At 47.1% G+C, this 15120-nt stretch overlaps 1 protein-coding gene across 4 annotated transcripts in view; it reads right to left on the reverse strand.

The window, feature by feature from the left end:
• MVB12B (multivesicular body subunit 12B) overlaps window positions 1-15120 on the reverse strand; it is a 185669-nt gene that overhangs the window by 159915 nt on the left and 10634 nt on the right. For 2 of the 4 annotated variants that reach the window (XM_082467827.1, XM_082467826.1), the window contains exon 2: window positions 11690-11812. The exons of 1 other annotated variant lie outside the window; for it this stretch is intronic. In XM_082467827.1, coding sequence (XP_082323953.1) covers window positions 11690-11812 — 123 coding nt within the window. Of the gene's footprint in view, window positions 1-11689; window positions 11813-13015; window positions 13135-15120 lie in introns of all 4 variants that reach the window. One more of the 4 variants, XM_082467828.1, reaches the window with a different exon arrangement.

Here is a 15120-nt window from a genome sequence, read left to right on the forward strand (position 1 = left end):
CTCATGCAGCTCAATAACAAAAAAACGAACAACCCAATCCAAAAATGGGCAGAAGACCTAAATAGACATTTCCCCAAAGAAGATATACAGATTGCCAACAGACACATGAAAGAATGCTCAACATCATTAATCATTAGAGAAATGCAAATCAAAACTACAATGAGATATCATCTCATACTGGTCAGAATGGCCATCATCAAAAAATCTAGAAACAATAAATGCTGGAGAGGGTGTGGAGGAAAGGGAACACTCTTGCACTGTTGGTGGGAATGTAAATTGATACAGCCGCTACGGAGAACAGTACGGAGGTTCCTTAAAAAACTAAAAATAGAACTACCATACGACCCAGCAATCCCACTACTGGGCATATACCCTGAGAAAACCATAGTTCAAGAAGAGTCATGTACCAAAATGTTCATTGCAGCTCTATTTACAATAACCAGGACATGGAAGCAACCTAAGTGTCCATCATCGGATGAATGGCTAAAGAAGATGTGGCACATATATACAATGGAATATTACTCAGCCATAAAAAGAAATGAAATGGAGGTATTTGTAATGAGGTGGATGGAGTTAGAGTCTGTCATACAGAGTGAAGTAAGTCAGAAAGAGAAAAACAAATACAGTATGCTAACACATATATATGGAATCTAAGGGAAAAAAAAAAAGGCCATGAAGAACCTAGTGGCAAGACGGGAATAAAGACACAGACCTACTAGAGAATGGACTTGAGGATATGGGGAGGGGGAGGCGTGAGATGTGACAGGGTGAGAGAGTGTCATGGACATATATACACTACCAAATGTAAAATAGATAACTAGTGGGAAGCAGCCGCATAGCACAGGGAGATCAGCTCGGTGCTTTGTGACCACCTAGAGGGGTGGGATGGGGAGGGTGGGAGGGAGGGAGATGCAAGAGGGAAGAGATATGGGAACATATGTATATGTATAACTGATTCACTTTGTTATAAAGCAGAAACTAACACACCATTGTAAAGCAATTATACTTCAATAAAGATGTTTAAAAAAAAATGAAGAATAAAGTTGGAGGAATCATTTAATCCAATTTCAAAACTTACTGTAAAGCTACAACAATCAATACTGTGTGGTACTAGCAGAGGGCTAGACACACAGAAAAAAACTGAATAGAGAGTCACACATATATGCCCAACTGATTTTTTACAAAGGTTCAAAAGCAATTCAACTTTCAACAAATGGTACTGGAGCAGCTGTTCATGCATAGGGGGAAAAAAATAACTCTGACCTAAATCCATACCTTGTACAAAAATTAAGTCAAGTTGTATCACAGAGTTAAATGTGAAATGTAAAACTATAAAACTTCTGGGAAAAAAAATGAGAAAATCTCCAGGATCTAGGGCTAGGCTAAGAGTTCTTGGGCTAGGCTAAGAGTTCTTGGGCTAGGCTAAGAGTTCTTGGACTTGACACCAAAAACATGATTGATAAATAGAAAAACTGACAAATTGGACTTCATCAAAATTTAAAACTTCTGCTGTGTAAAGATCCTGCTAAGGTAAAAAGACAAGTACAGACTAGAAGAAAATGTTTCCAAACCACTTAACTAACAAGACTCATATCTATAATATACAAAGAACTCTTAAAACTCAACAATCCAATTAGAAAATGAGTAAGACATGAAGCAACATTTCAACGAAGAAATAAAGATGGCAAATAAGCACATGAAAAGATGTTCAACATCATTAGCCACTAAAGGAATATAATTAAAGCCAAACGAGTTATTACTAAAACCCTATCCGCGTGGCTAAAACAAAAAAGTGTTGACAATAACAGATGCTAGAAAAGATGCGGAGTAACTGGTGGAAATGTAAAATGTTACCAGCCACACAGGATAGTAGTTCGGCATTTTCTTAAAAAACTAAATATGCAACTACCATATGACCGGCAACTGCACTCCTAGGTATTTATCCTGGAGGAATGAAAACTTATGTTAACACAAAACCTGTAAACGAGTATTTATAGCAGCTTTAATCACGATAGCTCCGAACTGGAAACAACCAAGATGTCCTTCAATGGGTAAATGGTTAAACAAATTGCGGTGCAGTAGTATCAATTAATACTATTCAGCAATAAAAAGGAACAAACTATTGATACATGCAATAGATTCTCTAGATGAATCTCCAGAGAATTATGCTGAGTTTTTGAAAATGAAAAAACCAATTCCAAAAGATTACATGCTATATGATTCCATTCATATAATACTCCTGAAGACAAAATTATAGAAATGGAGAACAAATCAGTGGTTGTCAGTGGTTAAGGAGAAGGTTAGTTAATTCCTAGAGACAGAACACAATTTGTACACTTTCGATATGCAAACCAACCAATCCTGAGGCCATATGCCCACCAGCCCCCTTTCTCAGGCTCCTTCAGTCTGAAACACTATCCTCCTGCCCTAAATCACCCCAAGGCCAGGTATCTGACAACTAGAGGCCACCCTTATAGCCCAGAGCACACTGAAATTATTAGGACAATCCTAAATCTGCTTACCCTTCCTTGCTTTGCCTTTCCCACAGAAACCACAATAAAGGCTCTTGCCCACACTTTCCCCTTGCTCCCTCTGCCTGCTGACCAACCCTGGTGCTTCCCCATGTGGCCCTGCATAGTGTGGAAGGCCCCCTCCTCTTGGACTGTGAAAACAAACTCTCTTTTCAATGGCAGTTTTCTCCTGATCTGTAGGCCTCACCACACCCGAACAAAAATAAAATCCCAGGTACATTTTAAAAGTGAAATGTTCTGTATCTTGACTGTATCCGTGTCAATATCCTGGTTGTGATGCTGTACTAGAGTTTTTAAGATATTACCATTGGGGGGAAACAGGTACAAACAAGATCTCCCTATATTATGTCTTACAACTGCATGTGAATCTATGATTATCTGAAAATAAAAAGTTTAACTGAAAAAAATGGAAGATTAAAGCAAGTCTCTCCTCTTTTCCATTAATCCACTACTTGAGGTTTTTTGTCAGGAGCGTTTCTACATAGTGAATGGGAGGTTGCAGCGAACAGGAGGGAGTGCCAGAATACTACAGTGCTCCCCAAGTCCTCTCCCCTTTCCAAATGAACCAACCATGGAACAAGTCATTAGGGAGAGTAAAGTCTTTGGGTCAAAATCAAAATTCATAGTTGGTGGGGGAGAGACACTTAGAACGAGGCAATTTAAAGCCATGACCTCAGAGTCATCCTGACAGCAGCAACGTTTGCCTCATGCACCCCTCCGGGAAGCCAGGCATGTGCACGTGTAAGTGGTCCATGTGCGTCCTGCCCAGCGTGGCTCCACTGCCCGAGGCCAGGGCTCTGCAGGGCACAGGGGAAGGTGCTGTTACCGAAGCTTGCTAATCCAGGCCACAGGAAACAAAGGCCCAAGGGCTGGTCATAAAACTACTTTCCGTGTTTTCAGTAAATCTCAGTTTCATGTATTTTCTCACAAAACAAAAGAGAGGAACACCTGGTGCCTTTTATCAAAACTAGCTCTGGTTCTGAAAATAAACCAGCGGGTGAGCTGGGACTCGGTCTGCGGTCATTTCCGCCCTTGGGAGCAGGCCCTGGACAGCGAAGCCACATGGGGAGGGAGCCAGGGGCAGCGGGAAGAGGCTGCCACACCTGCTCCTGCATCTGCTTCATGGAACCAGAGCTTCAGGAGGGGCGGCTCTCCCGTCCTCCGGCCACAGGAGCAGGGTGGTCTTCCTGCCCGGCTCGGGCCTCCCACACAGCTTCAGCTTTCTGGAGACTCATGTGACAGCTGTGATCAGACGGGACATATGGTTATGTCCTACAACTCCCATTTGATGTCTACCATATATTTTTAATAAGATATCATTCCCATCTTCACATACTTTTCATTCATTTTTTAAAAATTTCTTGAGTTCTATACAAAAATACCAACTTGTTTGAATCAGCTTCAGCATTTAGTGGATTATTTTTTTCTTTCTCCACTTTGGTAGGCAGGACCTCATTTGTGGGTTTAGAATTTTAAACTTATCCTTCTCTATGCCCCTAGACACAGCCCACAGGCCCAGAGGGGAGCTGATCACTCCTAGCACCCCCAAAGCCCCCCTCATATGGCAGTTCAAGCATTTGAAACTTGCAATTATTTAGGAAATCCCAAATATATAAACTATACAGGACCAGCAGTTTTTAAGAAATGTTTGGCTGTCTAATTAGTTTCAGAAATAAACGGGAGGGCTTCCCTGGTGGCGCAGTGGTTGAGAATCTGCCTGCCAATGCAGGGGACACGGGTTCGTACAGAAACGAAGACCCGGGCTTCCCTGGTGGCGCAGTGGTTGAGAATCCGCCTGCCAATGCAGGGGACACGGGTTCGCGCCCTGGTCTGGGAAGATCCCACATGCCGCAGAGCAACTAAGCCCGTGAGCCACAACTACTGAGGCTGCGCGTCTGGAGCCTGTGCTCTGCAACGGGAGAGGCCGCTACAGTGAGAGGCCCACGCACCGCGATGAAAAGTGGCCCCCGCTCGCCACAACTAGAGAAAGCCCTCACACAGAAACGAAGACCCAACACAACCATAAATAAATAAATAAATAAATAAACTTTATTAAAAAAAAAAAGAAATAAACAGGAGTGTTGAGAGAAACGAGGTGGGGGGAGAAGAAGCGCAGAAGAAATGGGAAGTGGAGACTTAGGGGATGCCTGGTCCTTGCATGGCCCTCGGAGGCCCACTTGCTGGTCAGAGGCCACGACCAAGGCTGGCTTTCCAGCACGCAGCGCCGGCAAGGAACAAGAGCAACACAAACACAACTTCCTGGGCTTTCCTCTGACCAGGCTCTGGACACCAAGTCCTCTGCCCCTTCAGGGGCCTTGCTTCCTCAGACAGCGCCTCTCTCTCCTATATCGTCAACCCTCCTCACTGCTGGTTCCTTCCCATCAGCAACTAAACATTCAACACCTGCTTACCTTTAACAAAGGAAAAAAGACCCCTGATCCCATATCATCATCCTCCAGCTGCCACCTTCCCTCCTTTAAAGGCCATCTGCACTCTCACCTCCCACTTCAGGTGGGCCTTTCAAATCCACTCCAATCTTGCTTCTGAGCCTACCACCAAGTTCACAAGCACCTTCTTGTTACTGAACCCAAGAGTAAGCTTTCAGCCTCATTTTATTTACCCCTTAGTGAACTCTGACTATTACTGACCACCTCTTCTTCTAGAAATACTCATTTTCCTCCAGTTTCTTACTAATTTTCTATCCACCTCTCTGGATGCTCAGCCCCAGCCCTCTTTTGAGTGCCTCCTTCCCAACCATCCCTCATCGTCGATGCTCCAGGGGACTCTGACGAGGAGTCTGATACGACAGGACCATCTCCATGACACCACGGTCTCTGCCACGTGATGGTAACACTCAGGCATCTCCCCAGACCTTCAGACACAGGGCCGCTCAACATCCCCACCCAGAGGTCACACAAGCACCTCAAACGCAGTATGTCCAAAACCGAACCAACGGTCCTCCTCCACCCTCAACCCACCTGGTTGTCTATGTTCCTATCTCAACAGAAAGCATCAACATCCACCCAGCCACCCGGCAAGACACCCTCGTGTCACTCTGGTCCTTCCCTTTCCTCACCTCTGCACCCATCTCCCAACATTCAACCCATTTCTTTTCTGTGAAAGAATATGTATTCGGGTCCCCATGCCCCATGTTTCCATGTCCCTCAGGTCGATCCACTGTTAATGGGTTAGGCTTCCACCCTCTCACTCGACACCAATACAGAGCCTCCAAACTCAGCCCTTTGCCTCAGTACCTACGCCCTCCAATTATTTCCCTTCCTGTACACACCAAGGAAACTTTTAAAAACACAAATCTAAGAACCTTTTTCTTAAAGTCCTTTCGTGACTCCTACCACCCTCGGCATGGCCAATGCCTTCGTGTGGCTTACAACATTCTGGGGTGATCCAGCCTCATCTACCCACCCTTCCTCATCTCTCGCCTTTCACCTGATGGAACCCCTCCCAGGATACTGCAATTCCCAGGGCCTTGCACAATAGTAGGTGGTCAAGAAACATCTGTGAAGCCACTGCGTGAAGCGATAAATGAACGCGTAACATCAGAAAAAGCTTCACCAAGGAGTTTTCAAAGTGGGTTCTAAAAGATTCAGAAAATTTTATCCCAAAAGGGGGGGAGGACGGGAATTTTGAAAATATGGAAAAAGTGGGTTCAAGGGTTTGATGGTACAAAGTTGCTCCTTATTCCGAATATGAGAAAGTACGAGGTTCAATGAGGCTGGAGGAAAAGTGAGTAGAAGGAAGTGAGACAGGAAGACACACTGAGAGCACGTGCGCCGAGTGAAAGGAGTTGGATGTCTGTCCTCTCTCTGTTTACCCAAGAGGAGGAAGCTGTTGGGGAGAAGATCCACGGCTACCCCTGAAACGACATGCCATCCAGGCCCTCGCCCCAGAGGTCCGCCTGGCCCAGAGGAGGGCCAGTGACAGGAAGCTGGGCACAGAGCCTGGGGTGGGGGAGAGGGGCAACTTGGTCAATTCATCCTTCAGCCCCCAAATTTCACTTTACTGAACACCTGCTTGAGTGAGAATAGAAACTGACAAAATGTCACAACATTTCTAGAAGGCATTGGCAATACTTAGCAAGTTTAAAATGTGAACACTCTGACCCCGTAATTCCAACCTATGAAATTATTCTATGGCACTAACAGGGTGACCACACCAAAATACATACACAAGGATGTTGTTTATCACGTTAAAAACATAAAATGGAAATAAACTCAATGTCCTTCAATATGGGATTATTAGCCAAATTTTGGTACAGCCAGACAATAAAATATGCACTATTGGGGTTTCCCTGGTGGCGCAGTGGTTGAGAATCTGCCTGCCAATGCAGGGGACACGGGTTCGAGCCCTGGTCTGGGAAGATCCCACATGCCGCGGAGCAACTAGGCCCGTGAGCCACAACTACTGAGCCTGCGCGTCTGGAGCTTGTGTGCTCTGCAACAAGAGAGGCCGCGATAGTGAGAGGCCCACGCACCGCAATGAAGAGTGGCCCTCGCTTGCTGCAACTAGAGAAAGCCCTTGCACAGAAACGAAGACCCAACACAGCCAAAAATAAATAAATAAATAAATAAATAATAAAAATAAAGGAATTCCTTAAAAAAAAAAAAGCATTATTAAGAGGATGTGACCTATCTCTATAGACTGATATAGAGCTATGCCCACAATATATTTTTTTAAGTTATGACAGTATAAATAGTACCATCCCATTTGTATTTTTAAAATATGTTTTTTTTTAAAAACTCACAAATGTACACACACATCCCCTGAGACTTTCTAAACTTTAAATCAGGAGAGGCCAAAAAATAACAGGAAAAGCTAGCACAGCACTTCCTGAGATAGACTTGTGGTGACCACGTGTACAGATTATTTAAGAATGACCTAACTTAGAGCAGTAGTTCTCAAAGTGTGGCCTCTGAACCAGCAGCATCAACATCACCTGGCAACTGGTTAGAATGCAAACTCTCAGCCCCACCCCAGACCTACTGCAGCAGGAACCCGGGGCGTGGGGTCCCGCAGAGGAATGAGGCCCACGAAAGCTTGAGAATCCCCCACCTGGACATCTGGAAACAGTCCTTGAACTAGGGGATAATCTGTCACTTCAGAGTCACTGTGCCGAAAGACTCCTGGGTGTCAGGCGGGGTTTCTCAGGAAGGGAACGAAGGAGGTCTTAGATTACAGTGAAGAAAAAGAAAAAAAAAGTCTCCTAGGCTCTCTGAGGCCAAGACTGAATTTGGCGGGGCCCCTACACATGGCAGTTGTAAACGCCGTTAGGTAGAATGAAGGTAGCCAACAGCAAGGCAGAGGCCGGGCAGGGAGGGGTCGGAGGACGGACCTGGGCCTCTGCAGCAATATTCTCTGAGCCTCACTCTCCTGTTCCCATCATCCTCAGAGCTCCAGAAAAGTCTCACGAAAAGTGATTCTGGTCTCAGCTGTTCTGTGGGAAACCACGGAAGGTCACAGAACAAGGGAGTGGAAGGGAAAGCAGTGTCCATCCCCACTCAGGCCAGAAGAGGGGAGCAGCCTCGCCAGGTTAGCGGGGGAGATGCACCCAGACAAGGGTGACCTCACAGACGTCACCAACAAAAATGGTGCAGGGTGGTGGCAGGGGAGAAGGCCAGAGCCGAAGGACCCCAAGCACACTTGAGCCGGTGCCCTGGGAAATGCTCAGGAAAAGCTGGGGGAGAGACACTGGGCAGGCCGCAGGGTATGGAAAAAAGGGAGCAACTTCTAGAAGTTAAGCTGGAGAGGGTTGTGTTGTCACAATCCGGGACTTAGCAAGAGAAATGGGGAGATCTGGAAAGCTAGATCTGAAAGATTGAACAGTCTTTTAGGACTTCCCTTCAAAGCACTTATCACAATTTTATCTTACATTTACTTGTATGATCATTTAATTGTCTTTCTCCCTATCTAGACTTTAAGCTTCATGAAGGTAGGAATGTGTTTTCATTTACCACTATACCCCCAGCTCCTAGACAGACAGCACATAGTAGGTACCCAAAAATATAGGTTGGACAAATAAACAACTTAAAATTAAAACACTCTGGAGTGTTTGATTATTCTTTCTCTGTATTGTTGACTTTTTGTTTTTGCCAAAAAAGTATATCATCATATGAAATTATGTCACCAAGAAGTATATTATCAAAGGAAGCTATTTCTTTTTTGGAAAGAAAGAGTCATCTCACAAATACAGTGTTGTGGCTTTAGTCTGTGAGTTGTAAACACTCACTGAGAAAGGCAAGAGAATGCAGGTAAAAAGTATGATGTATTTCATTGGAAATACACAGAAATACACCCAACAGTGGTCATCGGTGATGTCCAGCTTGATGCCCTTAGAGGGACCTGGTAATCAAAGGTTAATTTTGTGCAGAGGAGTTTTAGCATGAAGTGCTCCCACGGCATCACGATTCATTGAAAACTGCCCATCGCATATGATAAAACAGCACGTGCTACCACGCATCTACAACACAGAGTCATCCTACCAGGGACCGTGGACACATGAGACCCACCAGCCCTCTGAGGGCAGGGAACCCCAGTCACTCCCAGATCTGAGAGCGTGGCTGAGGGGCAGGAAGTGCAGGCTATTTCAGAGGGGACTGCAGAAATAGGGACAATAAATTGAGAAGTTTAGCAAATAATCCCCAGCCGCCTGGCCTAGGAAGCTTCCCCTGACCTGCAGAGAAGTTACAAAATTAAATTTTTATAAACAAATACTTGGCATCTTTTACTTCAAGCAGCAACAGGGCCTCTGCTCATTTTAAAGTGGTTGTACCATCGAGGGTCAGCAGCCCATCTAGCGCCCGGCTCTTGGGGCTGCGTGTCATGGTACTTAACGTGCCCTGTGCACAGGGAGGGATTAATCCTCCGGCAGACGCGACCGAGAGAGAGAGGCCTGGCCATGGTCCGCAGAGAGCTTCCTCAGCCACCGCACTTCTGTCTCAGCGTCTCTGCAGCCCGGCCACCACCCGACGCCTCGCACTTCGGTTTGGATGTTGACCTCACACGAAACTCCTCCGGATAAAAGGAATGGGGAGTGCCTCCCTGCCTGCCCACCCCGTGCCTTCCCTCATTCCCCTTGAACTCAGGGTCAGACCTCTGAGGAAGCAGATGCTTATCTGGGAAGAGTCCAGCGGTCAGTCCAAAGAGAGGACTCCCGCCTCCCTCCCTGAAAGGGCTTTCGGAGGGAGCTCGGACACTCCGCCTCGGCGTGCAGGGGCTGCGTAATTGCCGGGCTGACCCTCTGGAGCCTCTTGCCCTGCTCACCTTTCATGGTAATGCCTGGCACAGCCTCATCATGAAATGTGCTTATTAATCTTACCCATTTGACACTGCGCTCTTCTGCCCTGAGCTAGATGTTAGGAGAAAATGATAGGGATAGATGCTGCTCCTGTCAGACTTACCAAGACTTTCAGAAAACCAGACTATCAAAGGCCATCTGTCGCCCACTAGTCAAGCATTCACGGTGACCCCGAAGGTACAAGCAGAATGTTAAAGACACAGATCCGCAAGAGGGAACAGCGAGAAGACCTGGGCCACACCCCAGGCAACCCCTCGCTCCCAGAGAGCCACTCCGGAGCCAGTCCTCCCAGAGATGGCACGCACCAAGCCCCTTCCCTGATTCACGCCTCACTGCTTCATATCTAATTCATCAAAAGACACTTGGGCTTCTCAAATCAGGAACATTTTTATTAGCTTCCCCAGGAGTTTTATGGCACAAAGCCATACCTAATGATTCTCTTTTATGGCAAGTTATACATTCCAACAGTGCTCTGAAGTCAGGCCGCAGGTAAGACTCAAATCTTTGTCAAAAAAGATTCCCCCGTTCTTTCACTTTTAAAATGTTTATAAGCTTTCAAACAGTTGGGAAAGTGATGTAGAGCATTTTAACAGGCTTCCCCTTCTCACACGGGGCCCGGCATGGGCTGACGCAAAAGGCACCGCACTGTTCGCAATGGGGGCTGATTTTGCCCGCCCACCTCCTCCGCCTGGGGACATCTGGCAATGTCTGGACACAGTTCTGGTTGTCACGACTCGGGGGTTGGTGCTATTGGCGTCTAGTAGGAAGAGGCCAGGGATGCTGCCCGACTACACACTATTTTCTGATCATCTGGCCCAAAATGTCAGTAGTGCCAAGGTTAAGAAACCCTGCCTTTGGGCTTCTTCTGGACTAGGCATGGCATCCCTCCCACCCCTGGGATGTCAGACACTGATCTAATCACTGTGCCAGGTTTTCAATGCTGGCTAATGAGACTTGTATTCTTTTATGTATTCTTGGTGCACATTTTCAATGAGCAAGAATAAAACATCATCATAAACAAAATGAGGAAAGTGAAAATAAGACCACCTTAGTAGCTCAGAACACATGACAACAGTCACTGTTAACTAAACCCTCCCAATAGTTCCTCTGCACTTTTTAAGCTTCACCCAAAACGGAATTTACCTACTGAAAAAACAAAATAACCAATTCCAGCCATCGGTACTACTGAACACCACCACAGATGTCTGCTGAAAAGCAAAGCAAGTTCTCTACTATACTGCAGTGATGTGGTCAGTCAGAGCCCTGGACTTGGGAGGGGGTCTGGTCCTGATTCACCACTCCCAAGGGCTGGGGCTCCATCGCTTCCCTTCTCAGAGCTTGAGTTCTCCTGATCAGCACAGTGGAGAGAAAGCAACTTCCCCTCCCAGCCTCCAGGGAATCATGAGAGCCAAATGAGTTCATGGGTAGGAAACTGCTTTGTAAACTGTAAGGAGCTATATAAACATATGTCAATACACTCACGACATTTATACATGTAGGACAATCTGTGACAACAAACCAAGGGTCTTTCAGACTCTTGGATCCTTTTCATGAAATGTCACAGCTAGAAATGCTTTTGGGAATCAACTAATCCAACCCTTTAATTTTACAGAATGTGAAGATGACCATTACAGAGGTCAAGTGACCCAGCTAAGGCCACGAAACAGCCCAGATGGGCTCAGGTCATCTACTCCCAAAGCAGGACGCTCCCCACGCCTTCCCATTGGTGACGTCTTCCCTCCCTGTTTTAAGTTCCTAGAGAGAAGCAGCACATCTTACACACAGGGTTCAGAGGGCCTTGAACACAGGGGATAACTATTTGCCGAATCAGCGAATCTTGACTTACTACGTCGTAGCCTGTCGGGGCTCGGTTCCGAGAAGCCACCACCCCCACTCCCGTGATGGGATCCATTGACGTCTCTGGCAAGGCTTCTGAAAGGTCTTTGACTTCAGGCATGGCGGATTGCTCCTGGTTCCGAAAAGGAAAAAGAAAGCGTACAATTCAAACCGAGCATTTAAAGTGAACGATGTAAAGTCTCGCACAGACAGAACCAGTGTCTTGGGGCAAATATCCTGAACTAAGCTCCATGTACCTGGACTGGCTAAGGGAGCCCTGGACCCTTTCCTCAGATCAAGAATTCAAGTCATCTCCGGCCCCTGCTCTTCTCAAGTTAGCTTTGAACACTCTCCTGCCCAGCTGCCTGACTTCTGAACAGATACCACCAGCTTCTCTGAGGATAAATCAGACACGGCTAAATCTAACAGTACCTTCCGTCTCTCTCCCTCACAATACCTCCCTGCAGAAGTGCAGCCTTCCAAATCCACAGCCTCTACCACATCCAAGGGTGGACCGTTCGGGCGGCAGAGCTTTGCAAACACACAGAAGAAAGTGCTCTGGGCGTGGAGGCCAAGGCATGGCACTGGAGTCCAGGCTCCATGACTTACTAGCTGGTGACCGGGCAAGCAAGAGGTCAGGACACTGACAGTCGCAGAGCTGCTGTGAGAACTAAAGGAGTTGCGTAAATCAAGGGCCTGGAGAGGTTCCCTGGCACATAGTAGGCGCTCAACAAAAAGCAAATGAGACTGGAGGGTTTGGGATACAAAGGTCCAGTGTAACTGGCCAGAAACACGGTTGGTGCTGCTCCCAAGAGGACTGGCAGGTCCCTTTGTTGTGTTTAATCCCGCAGGTCATGTGGGCACTTACTCAAAGCTAAGCACTAACAATGGCCATAATTCTTGTTGGGCACTTTGGGAGAAAGGGAGGGAAATGAAATTATTATTCTGCTGCTGATTGCCTCTTGATGTGACCAGAGGAGACAAGCAGAATATAGAGAGCACTGGGTCTGGGCAGCTCGAGTGGCAGTGCACCAGAAAGCAAATAAAAAACGTAACACCTTATGTAAATGACTTCTAGTGCTTTTAAAAGGACAAGCAGTGAAAAAGAGCAAGTTAAATTCTACCTCCTTCTGCAGCAACTGAATTCCACTGGCTGTAGGTCTGCCAGATCTCTCAAGGCTGGTTACTGCTTCTAAAGCAAACCAAACACCCTGCCTAACTAGGCAGGCAGGAGGAATATTCTTAGCTCTCAGCCTAGAATCAGAAAAGGCAGAGGCTATTAAAAATGACTACAGCCTCCTGAATAGAAACAACCAGAATGCTGTATGCAAGTTACCGTGTAATCAGCGTCCCCTGGAACCCACGAAAGGCTCCAGAAACAGACTTGTCAGGGCAACGGAGCCAAGTCTCGGATCAAGGCTAGGAAGTGCCGGGCAGCAGCCACACTCTCAGCTTCTGTCTATGACAAAAGCCAAACTAAGTTATGCTTTACTTAATTCTACTGAAAATAAGCTTCTAGAAGCACAGGGCAGGGGGGACAGGACACCAAACCACATCACTGCATCGTTTTCTATTTTCAAATTTCACTTACCAGGCAGCTTTATCTGCATAAAGAACAGGGCTTAATGCTTCCTGCACACAGTAGGCACTAAATAAATATTTATTGACGGAATCCGCAGGCATGCCCCCAATAAAGAAGGTTTAGAATTAAATATCTGCACCAGCCCAATCCAAAGCAAACACTGATCAAAAAGTACTTCACGTGGAAAACCCCATATTCCTGGTAACATGGAAATAACGTTGCTGCAGTTTGCAAAATACTGGTACCTGCTGTTGGTTACCAAAATGCTTCGCAATTAACAACTCATTAATGGAATGTACAATTCTGCCAGTGCTAAAATATCATGCTGTGAATTTAATAAAAGAACATCAGAGGTAAGTGTTTTTTTTTTTTTTTTTGAGATAGTAGCGCTTCTACTATCTGAGAGAGAGAGAGAGGGGGGAAGTGAGCATGGGAATAAATAAGAAACATTTTATTAGCTGAGAGATGCCCGTCGTCGGGGCACCACATGCCACGTACTGATGGCAACGGCCCTCCTCTGCTCCGCAGCGTGAGCAAGGGCGGGGGGCTGACGCCGCTGCTCCCACAATGCACCGGGCAGCCCGGCACCGGGCCCCAAGATGGCTGCGGGCGGCCTCCCGGAGCAGACAAAGGAGCCGGCGGCCGGGCCCGCGTGCCTGGTCACGGCCCGGCCTGCAGGCTGGGAGGATGCGGCGGGCAGGGCCTTAGCACCGAGCATCTCCGATGCACGCCTCCCTCTTTCCTCCCCCGCAGTGACCGTGCCCTGGGGATCCAGCAGCCTTTGTGAGATACAGACAAATGACTCCTCGCCGCGCGGAGCTCCGCGGTGGAGGAAGCACCACCACCAGCAAAGGAAGCTTTTAATGAGAAACGCCCAAGATATCCACGGCAGAGGCAATCACTCAAAGCAGCCTGCCCTGAATTACATATTTTCTGACTGCAAATTACTCTTAACAGCGTCTCTACCGTCACTTCAATTGACCTTCCTAACAAAAGGCCATTTATTAACTAGCTCTCGGTGCTCCCCGGGCTGTGCGAAGCCTCCAGCCAGAAGGGATGGCACCACTGTGTCCGCGGCTGCCCGGGTCACAGGCCAGGCCTCTGCGAGGGGGAGAAGAGGCCATTAATGCCGGGCTGCAGAGCAGACCTGCCGCGGGGAGAGGAGCGGGGGAAGCAGGGTGTTTAAGGCCAACATTAACCTGTCTTGCAAGATGCGATGCTGGGCTACAGCAGAAAACGCGAAGGCCTACTTGCAACAGCTGGTGTCACCCTCAGCACTCCCCGCCCAGCACCCACCTCTATCTCCAAATCCTAGCTGCACACAGAACACACTAACACACCTCTCCGCATCTGAACAGCACCCTGCAATTACCAAAAAGCTTTCTCGGGCTCCTTCTCAATCGATGCTCACACCAAACCTAGAAGGTGGCTGGGGCGTATTATCCCTGTTTTAGAGGAGAAAAACGGAAGCCTGGAGTTCTCAGACACCACGAGCTGGCAGAGGGCAGAGCCCAACGGGACCTCTGGCCCTCCTTCCCCAGTCTGGTCTGCTTTCCATACACTGTGCAGAGAGAGACGGACTTCCCATCCGATATCCCATCAAGAAAGCACTTTGAACACCAATTATATTTTAAAATGCCAACGCTCTTCTTTCTCTAGCTGTAGCCCAGTAACGGAAGCAAGGGGGGGGGAAAGAGTACAGAAAGATAGAAGTAACATGGGATTAATTTTCCCCACACCTCAGTTTCAAGATTCAACATTTCCCTCATAAATAATTTACAACAATAAAATTGAGCTAAGGCCATGTTTGTGTACGACGGAGGTAAATTTAGACCTAATGAGGGAGATCCGAGCCCGGC

The sequence above is a fragment of the Balaenoptera physalus genome, assembly GCF_965194825.1.
Source record: "Balaenoptera physalus genome assembly, chromosome: 7".
In the NCBI taxonomy this organism is placed as follows: domain Eukaryota; kingdom Metazoa; phylum Chordata; class Mammalia; order Artiodactyla; family Balaenopteridae; genus Balaenoptera; species Balaenoptera physalus.